This window comes from Symphalangus syndactylus, chromosome 1 (genome assembly GCF_028878055.3).
Source record: "Symphalangus syndactylus isolate Jambi chromosome 1, NHGRI_mSymSyn1-v2.1_pri, whole genome shotgun sequence".
Classification (NCBI taxonomy): domain Eukaryota; kingdom Metazoa; phylum Chordata; class Mammalia; order Primates; family Hylobatidae; genus Symphalangus; species Symphalangus syndactylus.
The window spans coordinates 119,188,247-119,209,531 of record NC_072423.2 but is presented as its reverse complement, the minus strand read 5'-3'; the positions used below and the strand labels follow the sequence as shown (position 1 = coordinate 119,209,531).

Sequence of the window (21,285 nt, the reverse complement as noted above, 5' to 3'; positions counted from 1 at the left end):
GTGCTATTAAGCAATTTAGTGTCCTTTCCAAGATTTCTGGGAATTTGCAGAGGTTTATTTACTTTCCCATGATTCACTGTCAACTCTGAGTTTCTACCTCACTTATCTGCTTTTTACCTTCTCCTAACTGCTATTTGCTTCTGGAAGACTGAATATACTGGTGGTAGCCAGACTATATATGACAATAGAACTCTAACCCACAACCTCTACAGGAACCAATAGGGAAGCCAAAACCACAACCTCTGTGGCAATTAGCCTGCGATGGTCAGGATTTAGTCAATAACTGTCAGCTTCAGTATTTTTTGTACTCTTCCAACTTAGGGCCGACTAGAGAAAGCCAAAAATGTTCCCCGAACCAGTCACATAGGATGTCCTGCTTCTAATGATCCCACTTCCAGTTTCCCCTGCCAAATAGCCTCCAATCAGGGCACACCTGAAGTCTTCCCTCTCCCACTCCCCTCCTCGCCTTTAAGTCTCTGCCAAATGCTAGTGATGTTGGCTAACTTCTTTGCTATAGCAACTCTGAAAAAACAACCTGTTTGTTTTCATTTGGTTGGTCTTTGTTGATTTCTACCCACCAGTGTAAGTCATAGAACATAGCCCCTTTTTATTAAATTCAGAAGACTCACAGATTCTTGGTATGTATACCAGACTTTATTGAGAGTCTGGAGTAATGGAGGTTTATAGCAGCAACACCAACAATTTAAAATTGAAGTATATCTGTTTTTAATCATCTTCAATCACTTGCAACTTTAACTTTTCTCACAGACCTTCTTCCTTCACAAGCTCTGGGTTCCTGTCCTGCTGCCTAACTTTTTGGCTTCTAGGCAGCCCTCCTCTTTGCTTCTGCCTCCTTTCCTCTTTTCTTAGCTCTCCCACCAACCAATACATTTTTATTTCTCATGCAGACGAATTGTAGCTACTCTGCTACCCCCATCCCCTTTCTTCATCCAGGGTTCTAGGCCACTCCCCAGTCCTACCTACAAAAGAAACAGAAGCTCAATACAGACCATCCATGGCCTCATAGTTATAGAAAGGCCAGGCATATGTTTCCAGGTAACAGCTTTTCTGTCTTCAACCAGACCACCTTTCCAGGAAAGAGCACCTACATGCAAAAGGGAGGTTCTTCCCTCATAATCCAAGCTCATAATGTTACAGCAGGTAGTCAGGCAGACATGAGCAGGGCAGGAGAGGGCACCCCACCCCAACCAGGAACATCAGGCAACATCAGGTGATAGGCGGTTGTTAACTGTCTCTCTAAAATTATTGGTCACAGTCAGTGCTAGGGAAAGGCAGTCTCCCTAGATAGAAACACCTGAAACTAGTGATCAGAAGCTTCCTCGTAAGATCTAAAGAGTTAGGTGACTGGGCTCATCAACAAGTGCACTAAGAGGCAAAATGGCAGAGTTTGGTATATGACCTTCTAGGAACATTCTAGTGGTAAAGAAAGAACTGCCTCAAGTGAGCATGTGTACAACTCCAATAAACACAGTGCGCATGCGGCCCCTCCCAAGTTCTGGAGGCCCCTGCACATGTGGACAACCCGCCCCAGGGGAAGCATCGGGGAAAAGAGATGCAGACCCCAGAAGCATGCCAACATATAAAGCCCCAAGTCCAAGGTCAAACTACAAACTTGAATCTCTCAAGTTGCCCACTTGGCCCTCTTCCAACTGTACTTTACTTCCTTTTGTTCCTGCTATAAAACTTTTAAATAAACTTTCACTCCTGCTCTAAAACTTGCCTTGAGTCTGCCTATGCCCCTGAGTCAAATTCTTTCTTCTGAGGAGGCAAGAACTGAAACTGTTGCAGACCCATACAGATTTGCCACCACTAACAATACCTCCCCCAAAGATAGGAAATTCTCTCTTCCAAATATCATTTTAAACAGTATTATCTATTTATTTATTTCATTTAACATCCATTGATTTTTATCTAAAGTAGTGGCTAAATTGTCTTAGGACCTGAGAAATTTCAAACCCGATAACACACCAACACAAAGAATGAGTTAATACTACACTTATTGATTAATCATGTTACAGGATGTTTGGAGAGTGCAGTCTGATACATGATGAACCTCAATCTGCATTTTGAGAAGTCAAATTAAAATTGTACACTTTAATGACAACCCAACACCAAACAGCAACAATGCAGCAAGACAATAAAGAACAACAACAAAAAAGGACAAAGCCCTACAAATTATCTTCATCAAATCACTTCTAATTCATAGTGAGAAAACCATAACGACACAATCTGACACAGTATATGACAGCAAACATGTTCTAAACCTTTGAATGGGCATGGCTTTGCTCACTGGTACGGGGTCACCTTATTAAAAAGAGACTGAATCATTGAGACAATAGACAGTGAGTACCTTTTTGCTGCTGTGGAGTTGGATAATTTGTTCACCAATGTTCTGCCCTTCCAGAATCTTCCGCAGAATTTATACATATACATTACATATTTATATATACTACTATATGCTACATATTTTATGACATATATAATATATATTTAATGGTATTAAAATAAATACCATTGCACCCTAATCAATCTCCTCTGTACCAGTGATCTCTATTATAAAATTCCATCAGTCATTATTTATTTTAGTGTAGGGATAATATATGGAATAATCCAAGGAATTTTAATAATTAATACTAGTAATATTGATTTCTTAAAGACATTCACTTGTGCTAAAGTTAATTTGACAATGTGTTCTGAAAGCAGAGACCTACTGAACTTTTTGAAAATGGAAATCCCCAAGTCTGGTGACTTATTTCTTTGCTCAAAAACTAGGACCCCCACCCATTTTTTTAAAAATGTGTGAACATATATGCACATTAGCTTCTGTGTATGTCAGTTTCTCTGCATGTTAATGATTCTCACTGGTATGTCCAAAATGAAATGAATGTCTGTGACTTAGGAATGCTAAGACAGATCTGGGACATTTAAGCTAAATAATAGTAAATGCATTTGAAATTCATAAATAACACTTGGCATCACTAAACCTTATTTTACTTGTTCTTAAAGTTATCGTTGCCCAAGATGATGCTTTGTTTAAATCTTCTTTACAATATTAAACAGCTATAAAAATGTTAAGGAATTCCCATGGCCACACTAGGTTGGTAACAACACTATTGGGAAGACTGTGTCGAAACAGGCATTCTCATGCATTGCTGGTGAGAAAGAAAAATGGTAAAAGCCTATATAAGGGATTCTGGCAGTATCTAACAGAAGTACAAGTGCATTTACTCTTTGATCCCAAAATCACCCTTCTAGCGATTAAACCGGTAAATTGCAATTTACCCTGAAGATACACCTACAACAATAGGAAACTAAATATGAACAAGGTTATTTATTGCTTATTATTACAAATATTAGCAACTGCCAAACATTGGTGGAATACTAAACTTGTCTTAATAAAGAGAAAAATCTCTAAGAACTGATATGGAGTAATTTCTAACACTCATTATTAAATGAAAAGGCAAAATGCAAAAGAACATATATAGTATGTTACATTCAGTATAAGAAGGAAAAATAAGAAAACATATGCCCGCTTTACAGAAAGAAATATTAAAAGGACAAACCAGAAAACAATGAAGCTGTTTATCTACAAGAGTAAGGAGAGTATGATGGAATGGCAATGGAGTAGAAGGGATATATATTTCAGGGAAGGGAGTAACACTGCTCTGAATATATCTTTTTCTATAGTTTTGACTTTTTTGGAAGCACAATCATGCTCTACATATTTTAAAAATTAGAAGCAACAGAAGAGGAAGGAGAAAAAGAAAACCTAAAATTGAAAGCAAATGGAGACAAATCAACTGTACTTCAAACGAATATTATAACCACACTAGGAGTGGGGAAGGGAGCTGATCCAAGTACCTTATGAACACAGTATTGACTATATACTCCCAGTGTTGCTTGGAGATGAGAAGAGGTTGGGAAGGCAAGGAATTCTGCAAACAAATCGTGACCTCATTTGGTTTGTTTTGGTATTGGTTTCAGTGAAGCAATTCCGTAACAATTTATTACAGGATTAAGCAAATGAGAAAATGTGCTGATGATGCTGGAAGCCAAAACTTCCACAAAGGGACACACAAATATAGAATGGGCAATGGCAAGAAAGAACTGTGTAGGGGACTGGATACGAAGATAGCAGTGTGAACTCATGATTTCAAATATGTATGTGTGTGCAGATAGGCACGTGTATGTAAGTATGTATAGCTGTCCCTCAGTATCCACAGGGGACTGGCTCCAGGGAGAGAACAATGTGTCAACACATAATTGACTAGGAGCATCATAGGGACTGTTATGGAGGGAGGTACAGAAAGCTATGGACCCCAGAGCAGGGAGGGACATACTCTGTTGGGTGGGTAGAGGGGAGTCTCACAGAAATTACTTTTGAACAGGGCCTAGAGAGAAAAGGAGGAGGGGATAGGACGGACAATCTGACTTGGGGGATGAGAAGTCTAGGTTCACATAAGGAATACTGAGTATAGTTGGGCCTCAGTATTTGAGAGAGATTGGTTCCAGAATCCCCTTCCCTATACCAAAATCCAGTGATCCTTAAGTCCCTTATATAAAATGGCATTAGTATTTGCATATAAAATACACACAACCTCCCATATACCTTAAATCATCTCTAGGTGACTTATAATATCTAATGCAATGTAAGTGCCAGCTAAATAGTTGTTATACTCTATTTTTTAAATCTGTATTATTTTTATTGTTGTATTATCATTTTTCATCTTTTTTCAAATATGTTTTATCTGCTGTTGGTTGAATCCAAGGATGTGGAACCTGTGGATATGGAGGACCAAACCATCTGTGACTAGATGGTACGTATGTGTGTTCATATGCATATGTGTTAGTCTACTCAGGCTGCTATATATAACAAATGCCTTAGACTGCAAAATTTAATAATAGAAATGTGTTTCTCACAGTTTAGGAGGCTGGGAAGTCCAAGATCATGGTGCCAGCAGGTTCAGTGTCTGGTGAGGGCTGCTTCCAAGATGGCATTCTTTAGCTGTGTCCTCACATGGCAGAAGTACAAAGGCCAAACCAACTCCCTCAAGTTCTTTTAAAGGACACTAATTCCATTCACGAGAGGGGAACCCTCATGATCTAATCATCTCCTGAAGGCTCCACCTCTTAATACTATGACATTCGGGATTAAGTTTCACTATATGAAGTTTGAGGATACATTCAGACCATCACAATGCATATACGTGCTTATATTTCCTAATTGTTTCTTGGAAGGGCTAGAAGCTAAGGTGTCCCAAAAGAGAAGAGCACACTTCGTGCCCCATCTTGGCCTCTAATGCCATTTCCCAATAAAGAAAACCAGGGCTCCTCAGAGAAATGACTAATTTCATAGCTAGGGCAGAGTAGTAACAAACTGAGGAAAAAATATTTTGTTGTAACATAAAATGAGGTAGCATTCAAAAAAGAATAGAGTATGTCACAAAGACACTTGAAAGAAGCCAACTTGAAAAGGCTTGCACTAGCCAAATCTGGAAAATATCAGCACCAAAATAATACAGTAATGAAGTCATTGATAAAAACAGGAATCTGTGGTAGACTGAATGATGCCTGCCCAAAGATGGCCATGTCCTGTGTGGGCGGCAAGCCATCCAGGTGCCAAGGCAACAGACCGAGGGCACAAGCTGTTCCAGTATAATAAAATATATAAAACAACAAGAGTTATACTAGATCTAGATCATAGCATGATTATATATGAATATCATTAATCATTAGTTTGTAGCAATTACTCTTTATTCCAATATTATAATAATCCTCGCTCTATAATCATAACCTAGGAAAAACCAGGCCATACAGAGATAGGAGCTGAGGGGACATAGTGAGAAGTGACCAGAAGACAAGAGTGCGAGCCTTCTGTTATGCCCGGACAGGGCCACCAGAGGGCTCCTTGGTCTAGCGGTAACACCAGTGTCTGGGAAGATGCCCGCTGCCAAGCCGACCGTGGTCTAGCGGTAGCCTCAGTGTCAAGGAAAAACACCCGCTACTTAGCACACCTGAAAGGGAGTCTCCCTTTCCCCTGGGGAGTTTAGAGAAGACTCTACTCCTCCACCTCTTATAGAGGGCCTGACATCAGTCAGGCCTGCCGGCAGTTATCCGGAGGCCTAACCGTCTCCCTGTGATGCTGTGCTTCTGTGGTCACACTCCTAGTCCACCTTCATGTTCCATCCTGTACACCTGGCTCTGCCTTTTAGATAACAGTAGCAAAATTAGTGAAAGTACTAAAAGTCTCTTGACATGCAGAAATAATGGTGTAAGCTGTCTCTCTCTCTCTCTCTCTCTGCCTTGGCTGCCAGGCAGAGAAGGGCCCCCCCGCCCCGTCCAGTGGACACGTGACCCACGTGACCTTACCTATCATTGGAAATGACTCACACTCTTTACCCTGCCCCTTTTGCTTTGTATCCAATAAATAACAGCGCAGCCAGACATTCGGGGCCACTACCGGTCTCCGCGTCTTGGTGGTAGTGGTCCCCCGGGCCCAGCTGTCTTTTCTTTTATCTCTTTGTCTTGTGTCTTTATTTCTACAATCTCTCGCCTCCGCACACAGGGAGAAAAACCCACCGACCCTGTGGGGCTGGTCCCTATAGTCCAGATCTCCAGAACCTTCAAATTTGTTATTTACATAGCAAAAGAGAATTTGCAGATGAGGTTAAGGATCTTGAGAGGAGAGAGTTATCTTGGATTATTCAGGTGGGTCCAATATAATAATAAGGATCCTTAAAGGGTGACAGGATGGTCAGAGTCAGAGAAGATGTAAGAAGATGCTGCTCTGCTGGCTCTGAAGATGGAATAAGAGGCCACAAGCCTAAGAATCCAGGTGGCCTCAAGAAGCTGGAAAAGGCAAGGAAGCAGATCCTTCCCTTAGAGCCTCTGGAAGGAACACAGCCATACTGACACCTTCATTTTAACCCCAAAACTCATTTCAAGCTTCTGACTCTCCGGAACTGTAAGATAATAAATTTGTGTTGTGTTAAACCAATAAGTTTGTGGTGATTTGTTACAGCAGCAATAGAAAACTAATACAGAGTATGAATCCACACCAATAAAAGATAGATAGAGATGCTTATTCATATCATTTAACTTTAAATATATATATATACAGTCATGGATGGCATAATGACGCTTTGGTCAGCAACAGAGCACATGTATGATGACGGTCCCATAAGATTATGATGGAGCTGAAAAATTCCTATTGCTTACTGACAATGTCTTGATGATCCTGATCTTGTGTAAGCCCAGGCTAATTGTGTGTGTTTTTGTCTTCATTTTTAACAAAAAAGTTTAGAAAGGATAAAAAAAAAATTAAAAATTTCAAAAATAGAAAAAAGCTTCGGAAATAAGGATATAAAGAAAATATTTTTGTACAACTGTACAACGTGCTTTAAAATGTTATTACAAAAAGAGTCAAAAAGTTTTTAGAAATTTATAAAGTAAAAATGTTACAGTAAGATACAGAGAATTTAATATTGAAGAAAGAAAAATACACTTTTTTTCTACAGGCATCCATCACCATGCCAGTTAATTGTTTTTTTAATTTTTTGTCGGCATAGAGTCTCGCTATGTTGCCCAGGTTGGTCTTTGAACTCCTGGTCTCAAGTGGTTCTCCTGCCTCGGTCTCCCAAAGTGCTAAGATTACAGGTGAAGGTGTGAGCCTCTGTGCCTGACCAAAAAATATTTTTTAATAAATTTAATGTAACTTAAGTGAACAGTGTTGATCATGTCTGCAGTAGTGTATAGTAATGTCCTAGGCCTTCAGATTCACTCACCACTCACTACTGACTCACCCAAAGCAACTCCAGTCCTGCAAGCTCCATTCATAGTAAGTATCTTATAAAGGTGTAACATTTATCTTTATACGGTATTTTCACCACATCTTTTATTGGTATACTCACCATTTGTTACAATTACCTACAATATTCAGTGCAGTAACATGCTGTACAGGTTTGTAGCCTAGAAGCAACAGGCTATACCATGTAGCCTAGATGTGTAATGGGCTACACCATCTAGGTTGGTGTAAATACATTCTATGGTGTTTGCACAACAAAAAATCACCAAACAAGGCATTTTTCAGAATGTATCTCCATCTTTAAGCAAGGCATGACTGATACATACAAGTTGAGCATTCCTAATCCAAAAATCTAAAATCTGAAATGCTCTAAAATTTGAAACTTTTTTTTCTCTTTTTTAGAAATGGGGTTATGACTACATTGCCCAAGCGGGCCTTGAACTCCTAGGCTCCAGTTATTCTCCCACCTCAGCCTCCCAAGTAGCTGCGACTACAGGAGCTCGTCACCATGCCCAGCTTGAAACTTTCTGAGCACCAGCATGACACTCGGAGGCAATGCTCATTAAAGTATTTCAGATTTTCAGATTAGGGATGCTCAACCAATAAGGATAATGCAAATATTCCAAAAATTCAAATATTTCAAAATCCCCAAAACATCCAAAATCTGAAGCACTTCTGGTCCCAAGTGTTTCAGATAAGGGATAATCAACCTGTATATAGGCTTACCTTTACCAAGTTCTAAACCTTTTTTCATATTTATGTAAATTTTTAATTCACAAATAAGATAAAGATGTACTTATCCTAAGTATACAATTCAGATAATTTTCACAATATGAACATACTCATGTAAGTAGCACCTAGATGAAGGAACAGGACATTATGAAGCGCCCTCTGACACAACCTACCAGTCACCACCCAAGGGTAACCACTATCATGACTTGGAATGGTTTTGTCTATTCTTAATTTTTTTGCAAGTGGAATCATAGTATTTTGTATTTGTTAACTTTAGCTCAACATTAAATTTTTAAGAGTTATCCATGTCGTTAAGTGTAACTGTAGATCATTTGTTTTCTCTGTGGAAGAGCATTCCAGCATTTGACTATACCATAATGTACTCATCCATAGACTGTTGATGGGAATTTGGATGGTTTCCAGTTTGGAGCTATGAGCATTCTTAGCTCATTTCTATTGAATATATATTTAGAAGTAAAATTGCTGAGTCACAGTATATGCATATGTTCAGCTTTAGTAGCTACTGCCCAACAGTTTTTCAGAGTAGGTGTACCAACGTACACTCTCATTGAGTGTAGTGTTTCTGGGTTCCATTTGCTCTGTGTCCCCACCAACACTAAGTATTAACTCAAATAACTGGTTTAAAGCTAGATTATTCATTATTTATTAGCCTCTAGCCTTTCCCTGAAAAATTTATAAAAGGATAGGTTTTTTGTTAAAAAGTATTAAGGCTTAGCTTACTTTCTAAAGTTAAATAGAAATATATTTTAATCAAATTATGTATATTGCAGCCAGAATTTTCTAATAAAGAAGTCATCTTTATTTCCCCTTTGCTATTAAAAATATTTTCCGAAACCACCATAAGTGGGGAACAAATTCACTGTACAAAACAAATCGTGGCTTTCTCACTGTCCTATAGGCCAGATTGATGATTTCAACTCTGAGGAGCTAAATGGTCTAAAACTCTGGGAAAAATCTGAATTAAGTGCTTGTGCTCAGCAAGAATCAAATGCATTTAGCCACTTTCATACAATATAGTATTGATCAGCAGCCCTGAACATCATGTGTGCTAACATTTCAAACAACAGTATGTTCCTTGGGGTGTTGGATCTTCATCTTCATGTATTCCAGTCATGCTCAAAAAGAGGTAATTAGAAAATTTCTCATGAGTTATAGCATTAAAAAATATTTTTATGAAGCCAGTAAGTTGCAATAATACCTCTCCTATCATAATAGATGCTGTAGTTACAGTAGTGTGCTTGCATTTCATATGATTACAAAATTAATTTCTATTTGAATGCAAAATATTTATAAATACTGGATCTTAACAAATTAGCCATAGGTTATTGCTCATTAGGCAAAAGAATCAATAAGTAACGTCCCAGCAAGTCATATCTTATTTGATGACTTGGAATTCATTGCTATGACAATGACCACGACAAACAGGTTCCTAGTTATGGTGGGTACTGTTGCTTGGATTAACATTCTTACTGAAAACAATGAAAAATGCCAGATAAAATATAAAGACCCTAAACCCTAAGCTCTGAAAACGCGGAGCTTTCAGACTAGTTTCTGAATGAAAACCGGTGGCAGAGAGTTGAGACCATGAGAGCATGGAGCTGACTGCCCAGGAGGCACTTAGCAACAACACAAACAAAGGTATCAGTGGGACCCCTGCACTCAGATCCTCCTAGCATACAGAGTTTTATGAGTCACCTTACACAGAAATGGGCAACTGCAGAGAGGAGATTATACTCACAAAGTAAGGAAAAACTAGATTCATTCACCAACCCCTCCACACACATTCACACTCCTGACAACTGAGGAGGCTGCCCTGGGAAGTTATGATCTCAGAAACCTACATTATCAGGGATTTGCACACTGGGTACAAATGATGCTGATCTGAGGTACTGTCCCAACTGGCAGAGCCCTTAGGTGCCTGGCAGAAGGAAACATGTTATGGAGGAAGGAACATCCATAGTTGATTTCAGGGAATGCCCTCTAATGGATTTCAGGGACAATGACCAGCAAGGATAAACAATACTCAGGCCTCCAAGGAAACAGGAAGATTTGGGCATGAACAAGATATAATAGACACCACAGACAAAAGATGACTTCCATAGTCTTCTGATATTAGAATTACCACATATATTGTAGAACAACATTTAACAAACATGAACAAGTCACGCACTAGAAAATATCTACAGGGAATAGGAAATTATAAAAAGCAATACAGATTTGAAAATAAAAAAAGACAAGCAGAATTTCTAGCAATGACAGGTTTCTACAAATGAAAAATAACCAAAATTAGAAACTCAACTGCTATATGTGGCAGCAGAAGGGGAATAGTAGAAGACAGGAAAAAAATAAAATCATTCAGAATATAACACTAAAAAACAAAAAGCTGGAATACACAAAAAGACAGTAAGAATTAGAAAAAAATGAGAAAGTTTAATGTATATGTGATCTGAATTGCTGAAGGAGCTAGAACAAGAGAAAGAATAAGCAGAGATAATGGCAGAAAGTTTTCCAGACTGATGAAAAAGAACAATCCACAGATTCAAGCAGCACAGAGAATCCTCAACAGAATAAGTAAAAAAAGAAATTTATATTTAGTTACATCATAGTGAATCTACAGAAAACCAAATCTACACCACCTCCCCCAAAAAACATTTTAGAAGGACCCAAGGGACAAAAACAGAGATTTCCTTCCGAGGAAAAACTTGAGATTAATCACCAACCTATCAATGGCAACAATTCAGAACATAAGATAATGCACATCTGTGCAGTGCTGAAAAATAATACCAAAAACAACTACCAAACTGAAATTTAATACTCAGCAAAATATCCCTCAAGGAAGAATGACTTTATCAGACAGATAGTTTGCCACCAGCACACGTAAGCTAAAAGAAACTATAAAGGATGTACTTCAGTCAGAAATAAGTGAAGACAGGAGTGAAAACTAAGAAAAGAAGCATACAAAAGTAGTAAATACATGAATAAATGTAAATGAACATTAACTATACTAAAGTAGTGATAATAAAGTCTGGTGGATATTTAAAAGAGAGAAACAAAACAAGACAGACTTGAAAATCCCAGACAACAATAACATATATATCATGAGGGGCCTAAGCGGAGTTAAGTAGGCTAAAGTCTGTATATTACTAAAAGAAAAGAAAGTTTCTTTTTAAGTTTGCCTTTTAATACATTAATAGGCATGATGTAAATTTTAGAGTAACCAGTAAAAGAATAGAAATAAAATATATAAATACCAACCTTATACAGGGAAAAAACAAAATGAAAAATAAAATGTCAATAAAACAAGAGAGTGGAAGTAGGTAAGAAGAAAATAATGTGTGACAATGTTTGAAAGAATATAGTAGAATGAAATCCAAACAGACCAACAATTACAGTGTGTAAATGGAGTACATGCTATAGCTAGACATAAAAAAACTGGCCAAATTAATTTTTTTTTTTTTTTATTTTTTTTATTTTTTTTAAAAATCTTTTTTTTTTTTTTTTTTTTTTATTATACTTTAGGGTTTTAGGGTACATGTGCACAATGTGCAGGTTTGTTACATATGTATCCATGTGCCATGTTGATTTCCTGCACCCATTAATTCGTCATTTAGCATTAGGTGTATCTCCTAATGCTGTCCCTCCCCCCTCCCCCCACCCCACAATTAATTTTTTAAATATTTATTTATTTATTTATTTTGAGATAAGAGTCTTGCTCTGTCGCCCAGGCTGGAGTGCAGTGGCATGATCTCAGCTCACTGCAACCTCTGCCTCCCAGATTCAAGCGATTCTCCTGTCTCAGCCTCCAGCGTAGCTGAGATTACAGGCATGTGCCACCACATCCAGCTAATTTTTGCATTTTTAGTAGAGACAGGATTTCACTATGTTGGCCAGGCTGGTCTTGAACTCCCAACCTCATGTGATCTGTCTGCCTTGGCCTCCCAAAAGTGCTGGGATTACAGGTGTGAGTCATCCCACCTGGCCCGGACAAATTAATTTAAAAATACTATATGATGTTTCTATTACACAGATCTAAAACATAAAAGTAGATGTTTGAAGGAAAAGAATAAAAAAAATATAGCAGGCAAATATTAATCAAAACAAAGTTTGCACGATTATGTTAAATGGGACAAAGTAGAGTAAGGCAAAAAACATTACTAGATACAAAGAGGGCCATTTCACAATGATACAAGGCTGATTTCATAAGATGACATAATTTGAAATTTGCATACACCTAATAACATGGCCTCAAAATACATAAAACAAAAATTGTCAGAACTACAAGAAGAAGTAAATTCATAATAGTAATAGGAGATTTATACACATCTCTTTCAGTAATTTATAGAAAAAGCAGGCCAAAATTAGTAAGTTTTTTTTGTTGTTGTTGTTGTTTTTTTGAGACGGAGTTTCGCTTTGTCAACAGCCTGGAGTGCAGTGGCACGATCTTGGCTCACTGCAACCTCCGCCTCCCAGGTTCAAGCGATTCTCCTGCCCCAGCCTCCTGAGTAGCTGGGACTACAGGCACACACCACCATGCCCAGCTAATTTTTGTATTTTCAGTAGAGACAGGGTTTCACCATGTTGGCCAGCATGGTCTTGAACTCCTGACCTCAAGTGATCTGCCCGCCTCAGCCTCCCAAAGTGCTAGGATTACAGGAGTGAGCCACCATGCCCGGCCAACGACAAGATTTGAACAAGATAACTAATAAATTACTTGATGAACATATATTGAACACTGCATGGAACAGCTGCAAAATATGTACTTTTTTTTCAAACATACAGAATATCTACAAAAACTAACCTCATAATGGGTTATAAACCAAGACTTGATGAATTTCAACATATTAAAATCATCCAGACTACATTCTCTAACTTCAAAGCAGTTAAACTAGAAATCAATATACACAGATAAATATAATGTATCCATATGACATTTAAATACATATATGAATAACCCATGAGTCAATAAAGAAAAATATAAAATATTTTAACCAAAAGATCAAAAGTATATATACCAAAACTTGTGGGATGATGCTAAAGCAATATTTAAACATAATCTGAAATGCATAAATTAGAAAAGAAGAAATATGAAAAATTAACAAGCTAAATATTTACCCCAAAAAGTTCGAAAAAGAATACAAAATAGACCCAAAGAAAAAGAAAGGAAATAAGAATAATTACAACAATCAAAGAACAAAGAAACAGAAGCTATTAGCAAAATGAAACAATGGCATTCTAAGCCATGTTTTATAAATTCAAATTTCTAAATCTGTCTATTAAAAAAAACCCAAAGTAGAACTGAGCTAATTCCAAGATGTTAGAAGCCACAGGATATAGTATTTAAATGAAGGATTTAATGCACACACACACACACACACGAACAAGTTAACTGTGTTTGAAGGATGGGGGCAGAGGGTGGAGAAATATGTGAGGAAACAAACCGAAGAATTCAATTCTACAATTGTATCTATGTGACCATGAAGATGTCAAAATTAACTTCTTCTTTACTTTATAATATCTTTTTTAAGTACAGTTTTTATTTCCAAATTCATTACTTTTATTCATCATTACAGGCAATTCACAACTCATGATTGACTGCTATCTAAAATGTTGCCTTTAGGGTTAGTTGTTGGAAATTTGAAAAACATTTTCACATCAAACTCTCTGCTGGGTTATGCTTTGGATGCCCACATAATTTGTTATCTAAAAGCAATCACTATTGCTTGGGTCAAATGCTAAATGGGACAGAACACTGGAAACAGGCATGAGCTGGGGTACAAGAAACACATCCTCCCTATACCAAATCGCCAGTGCTTCAGTGACAGGGGCAGGGGTGGGAGATGGGAAAGTTAAGGAGGGGAGGATGGAACCATGTGTCTGCTCCACAGCAGCTTCTAGGGAAAGCCACTGCCTGGCAAAACCTGATACTGCTCCTTGCACTATAAGCTAGTTGTCTTCCTAACTGGCTCCTCTTCTGGGGGCCTTTCTGCAGAAAGAAAGGGAGAGAGGATTTCCTTCTCCTAAAGTCAACAAGCAGCTCACCTAAGGATCCTTCTAAGGCATAGTTTCTCAAATGGGAGCAATTTGGCCACCCAGAGGACATATGTCAATGTGTAGAGACAATTTTGGTTGTCATAACTGAAGGGAGATGGAGTGGGGCTACCAGCATCTAGTGAGTAGAGGTCAGGGTTTCTGCTAAACATCCCAGAATGCATGAGACAGCCCCATAACAAAGAATTGTCCATCCCAAAATGCCTTTAGTGCCAAGGTTGAGAAACCTTGCTCTGAAGGTTTGTACTACCAGTTACAACAAATAATCAGGCAAGAAGAAAGTAGGCTGAGGGATAGGTGTGGACCAGGAAGGAAAGAGAATAATAAAGAAAAACGCCAAGAAAGTGAACAAAGGGAAGGGATTTCCTATGTTCATCCTGCCAGGGTAGGGGGGCTTCTGAATGGTTATTTCATGTGAGGAACACATATGAGCCAAGCACTGTAAACCAGGTCTCTTTATATACAGAATTACCAAGTAAGTTTAAAAGGAGCTTTTTTCAAAAGCTGCCAGAACTGACCGTGGAGCGATAGTCTTTCAATAAAATAGGATACTGTATTATTGCTTCAAAAGCTGACAATGTGATCTTGATAAATTCTTCTGATGCTGTCAGTCCTAGAAATACAGTTAATTATTATAGGTGTTTATTTACATGTTCTAAATCACAATATCAAAGTACTTCAAACAAAGACATAAAATGTTGCATGGTCCACTCACCTATGGCTCCATTTATGTTCGTTTCTCCTGAGTCTACAGATTTAATATGACTCTGAAAAAAATAAATTTTTAATAAATAGTTTCAAAGTAACTCTGAAATAAAATATAGGTAGTTTACATTTTGCCCAAAACTGTACCTATTGTTTTTAATAACTCATGCAGTATTAAATACGCTACACATATATTATTATAGTTATAAAAGTATATTAATAATATACATAAAGTATAAACTATAATCTTTTTTTTTTTTTTTGAGATAGTGTTTTGCTCTTGTTGCCCAGGCTGGAGTGCAGTGGCGCGATCTCGGCTCACCAAAACCTCTGCCTTCTGGGTTCAAGCGATTCTCTCACCTCAGCCTCCCAAGTATCTGGGATTACAGGCATGTGCCACCACGCCTGGCTAATTTTGTATTTTTAGTAGAGATGGGGTTTCTCATGTTGGTCACGCTGGTCTCAAACTGCCGACCTCAGGTGATCCACCTGCCTCAGCCTCCCAAAGAATCATTTTTAAATATACAAATCACTATCAATGAGATTTACTGTTGGAATAAAGCCAATGTTAATATAAGCACTTGCAAAAGTGAGAATAATACAACTGATACATAACCATGTCCAATAATACGCCACAATTACTTGCTCGTCATATCAGAAGTGAGTTAGAATGGCACCTAACCAGGGAAAACAGTCATCTCAAAGGAAGGTCAATCAAGCCTTAGCTACCCTGAGTACAAACTGTGTCAAGACAGTAGTTTCGCTCTCAAGGCCTGTCTTCAAATTTTGCTACTGTTCTGAGTTCCTCCTAGATACCTCTTATTCCAACCCTCTTATCTGCGCTCCCATGCACCATGCTAGTGTCTCCTTTGCGGGATGACTCCCATTGCTGTTTGAGAGGAAGGGCTTAGTAGCTTGGCTGTGAGCTCTGAGGCCTCAGCTCCCTGGATGAATGAGCTTCCCAGTCTCTGGCCAAATGCTCTGGACAGAAAAGGTACTCCATGACAATGAAACAATCACTGCCATGCTAGGCAGAGCACACATATTACTGACTGCAAGAACACTGCAACGGAGTTCTTGCCCCTAGTAAACAAAATTATATAATTTTGGCTTGTCTCCAAAAAAAGAAAAAAAAAAGTCAAAGGATTGAATAGACATTACTCGAAAGAAGGTATACAAATGGTCAATAGGTATATGAAAAAATGCTCAACATCATTAACCAGGGAAAGGAAAATTAAAACTATAATGAGATATCACTTTGCATATATAAGAATGGCTATTATCAAAAAGATAAAAGATAACAAGGACTGGTGAGGATGTACAGAAAAGGGAACTCTTGCACACTGTTGGTGGGAATGTAAACTAGTACAGCCATTATGAAAAATAGTACGAAAATTCTTCAAAAAATTAAAAATATAAGTACCACATGATTAAGCAATCCAACTACTGAAATAAATACATATACATATACATATACATATACATATACATATACATATATATTTCCAAAGGAAATAAAATCAGTGTGTTGCAGAAGTATCTGCACTCCCAGGTTCACTGCAGCTTTCTTCACAATAGTCAAGATAAAGAATCAACTCAACTGTCCATCAACAGATTAACGGATTTTTTAAATGTGGCAAATATACACGATGGAATTGTTTTAAAAAGGAAATCCTGTCATTTGTGGCAACATGGATAAACCTAGAGAACATTATGTAAGTGAAATGGGCCAGGCACAGAAAGACAGATATCATGTGGTCTCACTTACAGGTGGGAACTAAAAAAGTTGAACTCAGAAGTAGAGAAGAGATGGTAGTTACCAGGGACTGGGGGTAGGGGAAAGAGATTGGTCAAAGGACACAAAATTTTGATTACATAGAGGGAATAAGGTATCAAGATATCTAAAGTATATGGTGAGTATATTTAATAAAAATGTAGTCTTGCAAATTGGTAATAGTAGATTTCAAGTTTTCTCACCACAAAAACAAATATGTGAGGTAATAGATATGTTTATTAGCTCAATTTAGCCATTCCACAATGTACACATATTTCAAAACAATCTGTTGTACACAATAAATGTATACAATTCTTATTCGTCAATTTAAAATTAAATTTTAAAATGTTTTTAAAAAGAATGTTTTAAAGTTATAGGAAAATACTTAAATGCAACCTAAGTTTTTTAAAGGTAGAATACAAATCTATGGATACAGAAGGTCTCAATCATATTTATTTGTGTATGTCACATACATGTTATAGATACATAAATAATTGTTTCTACAATACAAATGCATCTATATGAATGGAAAACATAAGCAAACAACAATATGTTAACAATGGTTGTCTCCTAGTGTAGAGTTACAGATAATCTTATTTTCTTCAAATTTCACTACACTTTTCCACATTTTCTTTAATAAGCATGAATTATAATTTAAATAAATAAGCATAAATTACCTTTAAAATACAAAAAAAAAAAACCTTACAGACATTTATTGTCTAGGTTATAAAGAAAATCAGAAAGCCTATAAAATGCAAGCCCTTTAAAAAGTGAAAACAGAGGACATCTTCAATTCTTTTTTGGTCTACAAATAAACAAAACGGACTTTAAAATGGAGTTTGTTTTGTTTTGTTTTGTTTTTTTGAGACAAAGTCTCACTCTGTCACCAGACTGGAGTGCAGTGGCGTGATCTCGGTTCACTGCAATCTCCGCCTCCCGGGTTCAAGCGATTTGCCTACCTTGGCCTTCCAAGCAGCTGGGACTACAGGCGCGCACCACCACGCCCAGTTAATTTTTGTATTTTTAGTAGAGATGGGGTTTCACCATGTTGGTCAGGATGGTCTCAATCTCCTGACCTTGTAATCCGCCTGCCTCGGACTCCCAAAGTGCTGGGGTTACAGGCGTGAGCCACCATGCCTGGCCGAGTTAATTTTTAAAAGCAGCAATGTATGCTTTTCATAATAATTTTATTAAAATCATTTCACGTAATTCCAAAATGGGCATATAACTTTTATCGAATAAAATATAAATTTGATGTTGAATAAAAAACTCAGAGAGATCTTTTGACTTAAACATATCTACGTAAATGTCTATGGATTACTAAGTAAAGAAGACACAGAGTAGTGTATGTAACAACAATCCCTTCTGTGTAATTCTCTTAAAAACATACACATAATACACAAATGTTGGTGATGTGAACAATAATTTTTGAGGAAGAGATCACAGGAAAGGACAAGCACTGCTTCCTTTGGGAACCTGAGGAGGTATGCTTCACGGCCCTTTCTGCCTTTCTCTTCCCTCGCGACTTTCTAACCACTCACATGTACTGTCTTTTTCACATATATAGATATATATATATATAAAGCTTGTCTAAATGCTGAAATTATTTATTATTTATTATGAAGAATTATGGGCTTCTTTTATTTCCTACCTTATACTTCCCCTATTTAATTTTTTAAAAATTCCTACAAATTTTTCATTCATTTACTAGTTTCAATATTTTTTGATATATTTCTTCCTTCTCATTCTCAGTGTAATAGGGAGTAACGAGGTGAGAGTGAGGACGGGGTAGGAGGCATTGGAGATTCAAGGAGAAAGGAACATATAGTCATTGGCTGATGTGAATTTTAAGAGAGACCTGTCATTTGCACTGTTTCCCCCTCCCCCACCCCCAGCCATATTTAGCCACTCAAAGCAGGGCTAGGGTAGGTTGAGGCTTAAATTTAACTAGCATTAAGATTTGCCAGAGAACCGGACGTGGTGGCTCATGCCTATAATCCAGCACTTTGGGAGGATGAGGCAGGCGGATCACTTGAGGTCAGGAGTTTGAGACCAGCATGGCCAACATGGTGAAACCCCATCTCTACAACAAATACAAAAATTAGCCGCGAGTGGTGGCACACGCCTGTAATCCCAGCTACTTGGGAGGCTGAGGAATGAGAATTGCTGGAACCCACGAAACAGAGGTTGCAGTGAGCCGAGATCGCTCCACTGCACAAGCCTGGGAGACAGAGGGAGACTCTTGTCTCCAAAACAAGAAAGACTGTGACTAATGCTGGACCAGGCACTCTAGGTGGAATAAAGAGAAGGTGAAAAAGCGGCGCCCTGGCAGGGCAGGATGGTGAGCAGAAAGCAGGTAGGAACAATTAAGTCTCACAGGAGCTGAAGGGTTGTGAGAGTTGGGGAGGAGAGGAAATGAGCTGAAAATCAGGGGTGGTGGGCCAACAAGCAGATGCTGACGGTAAGGTCAAGTGTTTGACCATGGGAGCAGGCAGCTGATGGGAAGACAGACAAGCTCTCGGGGAGAGAAGCAGACAGGGAGCTGCAAGGCTGAGGCACTGGAAGGATCCTTCAGAGGGATATCAAATTCCCCACCAATGATGCAAGAGCGGCAAGGAGAGGCTCATGGTGAGCCGAATGCTAAAGGAATGCTGAGGAACAAAGGCCAATGACCCAGAAATCTGCAGATACCACAACACAGGGGGTGACACAATATCTTCTCATGGTGCAAACTTCAAAGATGGAAGTTTCAGCAAGGGAGCAAAAAAGACCACCCATCCTGAGCTAGCTCTGCTGGCTAGGGGGTATGGAGCAGTGTGTGCTAGCGCTCTCAGTATCATTCAGTGATCCCCAATAGGGGCTGAAAAAAAGCTCCTACAGCAAACTGGGATACAAATTCATGATATGTTAAAGGAAAAAAGACAAGAATATCTAGGTGGCAACAAATAAGTAAATATATACTATCATATTTTCAAAAATACAAGAGTGCACTAGCTCTGGCTTTTCTGCAGCTGAAGCCAATATCTATCAATAAACCAGCATTCCTCTACATAAAAATCTACAGAGGGCAGGAAGTATAACCTTTCAGTCATTTTTTGTAGAAAACTATAAGCACCACAAGCCATCATCATACTTTTATAAACTAATGAGGCCAGAACTTAAACACAACAAAGTCTGCTTCCTCTGCTCATTAATCAAATGCATTTTCAAAAGGACATAAGAAATATAGTGAATGTTAGGTTAATACACATCATGAGCTCTTGAAAATATTTCCTTAATTTACTACTTCCTGTTTCTCAGCCCAATTCAATGGAGGCCCAAAAGAAGCGTGGTATTCACCACAGAACTTCCCCAGAGACTAGACTGCTGAAACCTGGAGAGGGAGCTGAGTAAGACAACAGGCTGCTTCTGCCAATAAGAAGTGAAAATAGCAATTATCAGCTAGGTAGTTCTCTTTTTCCAGGAGTCTTTCAAGGCTTGATAATGGTTTAAAATTACTCTGCTGAATTGTTTCCAAATGCTAGTCTCTTTAAAATATAAGACGACCAAAACTTAATTTTCCTTGGGGGAAAAAATTTATAAAAAATTAATTATTGTATTTATGCCTCCATATATAAGAAGTATCCTGAATTTTTATACCAAAAAAAAAAAAAAGTCTGTAGGTCAAATAAGCAAACCATGCCCTAGTGCCATTATAAAACTGAAGTCAATGGGAAGCACAGTTCCAATCCCCCCTTCTCCAGTCTGCTCCTTAAGAACCCTTCTAATACATAGAGATCACACCAACCCTGGCTGCAATCTCCACACCCACCCCAAGGCAGGCCAGCAGCTCGTGAAGAGCTGCCTCAGGGGAAGCCAAGAAGTTCTTGGCTTGCTGCTACTGGATACAGCTTCTAAAAGTGGACTAAGCTTGAATACCCCAATTAAGTCATATCTTTAAAATATGAAAGGACAATATGCCTGCCATAAGACAATAGCTACTCCATGAGATACATTTTGAGAAATACTGAAAATAATATTTATCTCCAGATGTACCAGTAAGTCTTTCAAAACACAGTGCTGGGAGAGGTGGCTCATGCCTATAATCCCAGCACTTTGGGAGGCCAAGGTGGGTGGATCACTTGAGTCCAGGAGTTCAAGACCAGCTCAGGCAAGATGGTGAAACCTCATCTCTTCAAAA

At 38.2% G+C, this 21,285-nt stretch overlaps 1 protein-coding gene across 8 annotated transcripts in view; it reads right to left on the bottom strand.

Moving 5' to 3' along the window:
* ULK4 (unc-51 like kinase 4) overlaps positions 1-21,285 on the bottom strand; it is a 769,027-nt gene that overhangs the window by 440,523 nt on the left and 307,219 nt on the right. For all 8 annotated transcript variants that reach the window (XM_063611260.1, XM_063611259.1, XM_063611278.1 and 5 more), the window contains 2 exons: positions 15,342-15,393; positions 15,145-15,239 (listed from right to left, as the gene is read on the bottom strand). In XM_063611260.1, the coding sequence (XP_063467330.1) occupies positions 15,145-15,239; positions 15,342-15,393 (147 nt within the window). The remainder of the gene's footprint in view (positions 1-15,144; positions 15,240-15,341; positions 15,394-21,285) is intronic.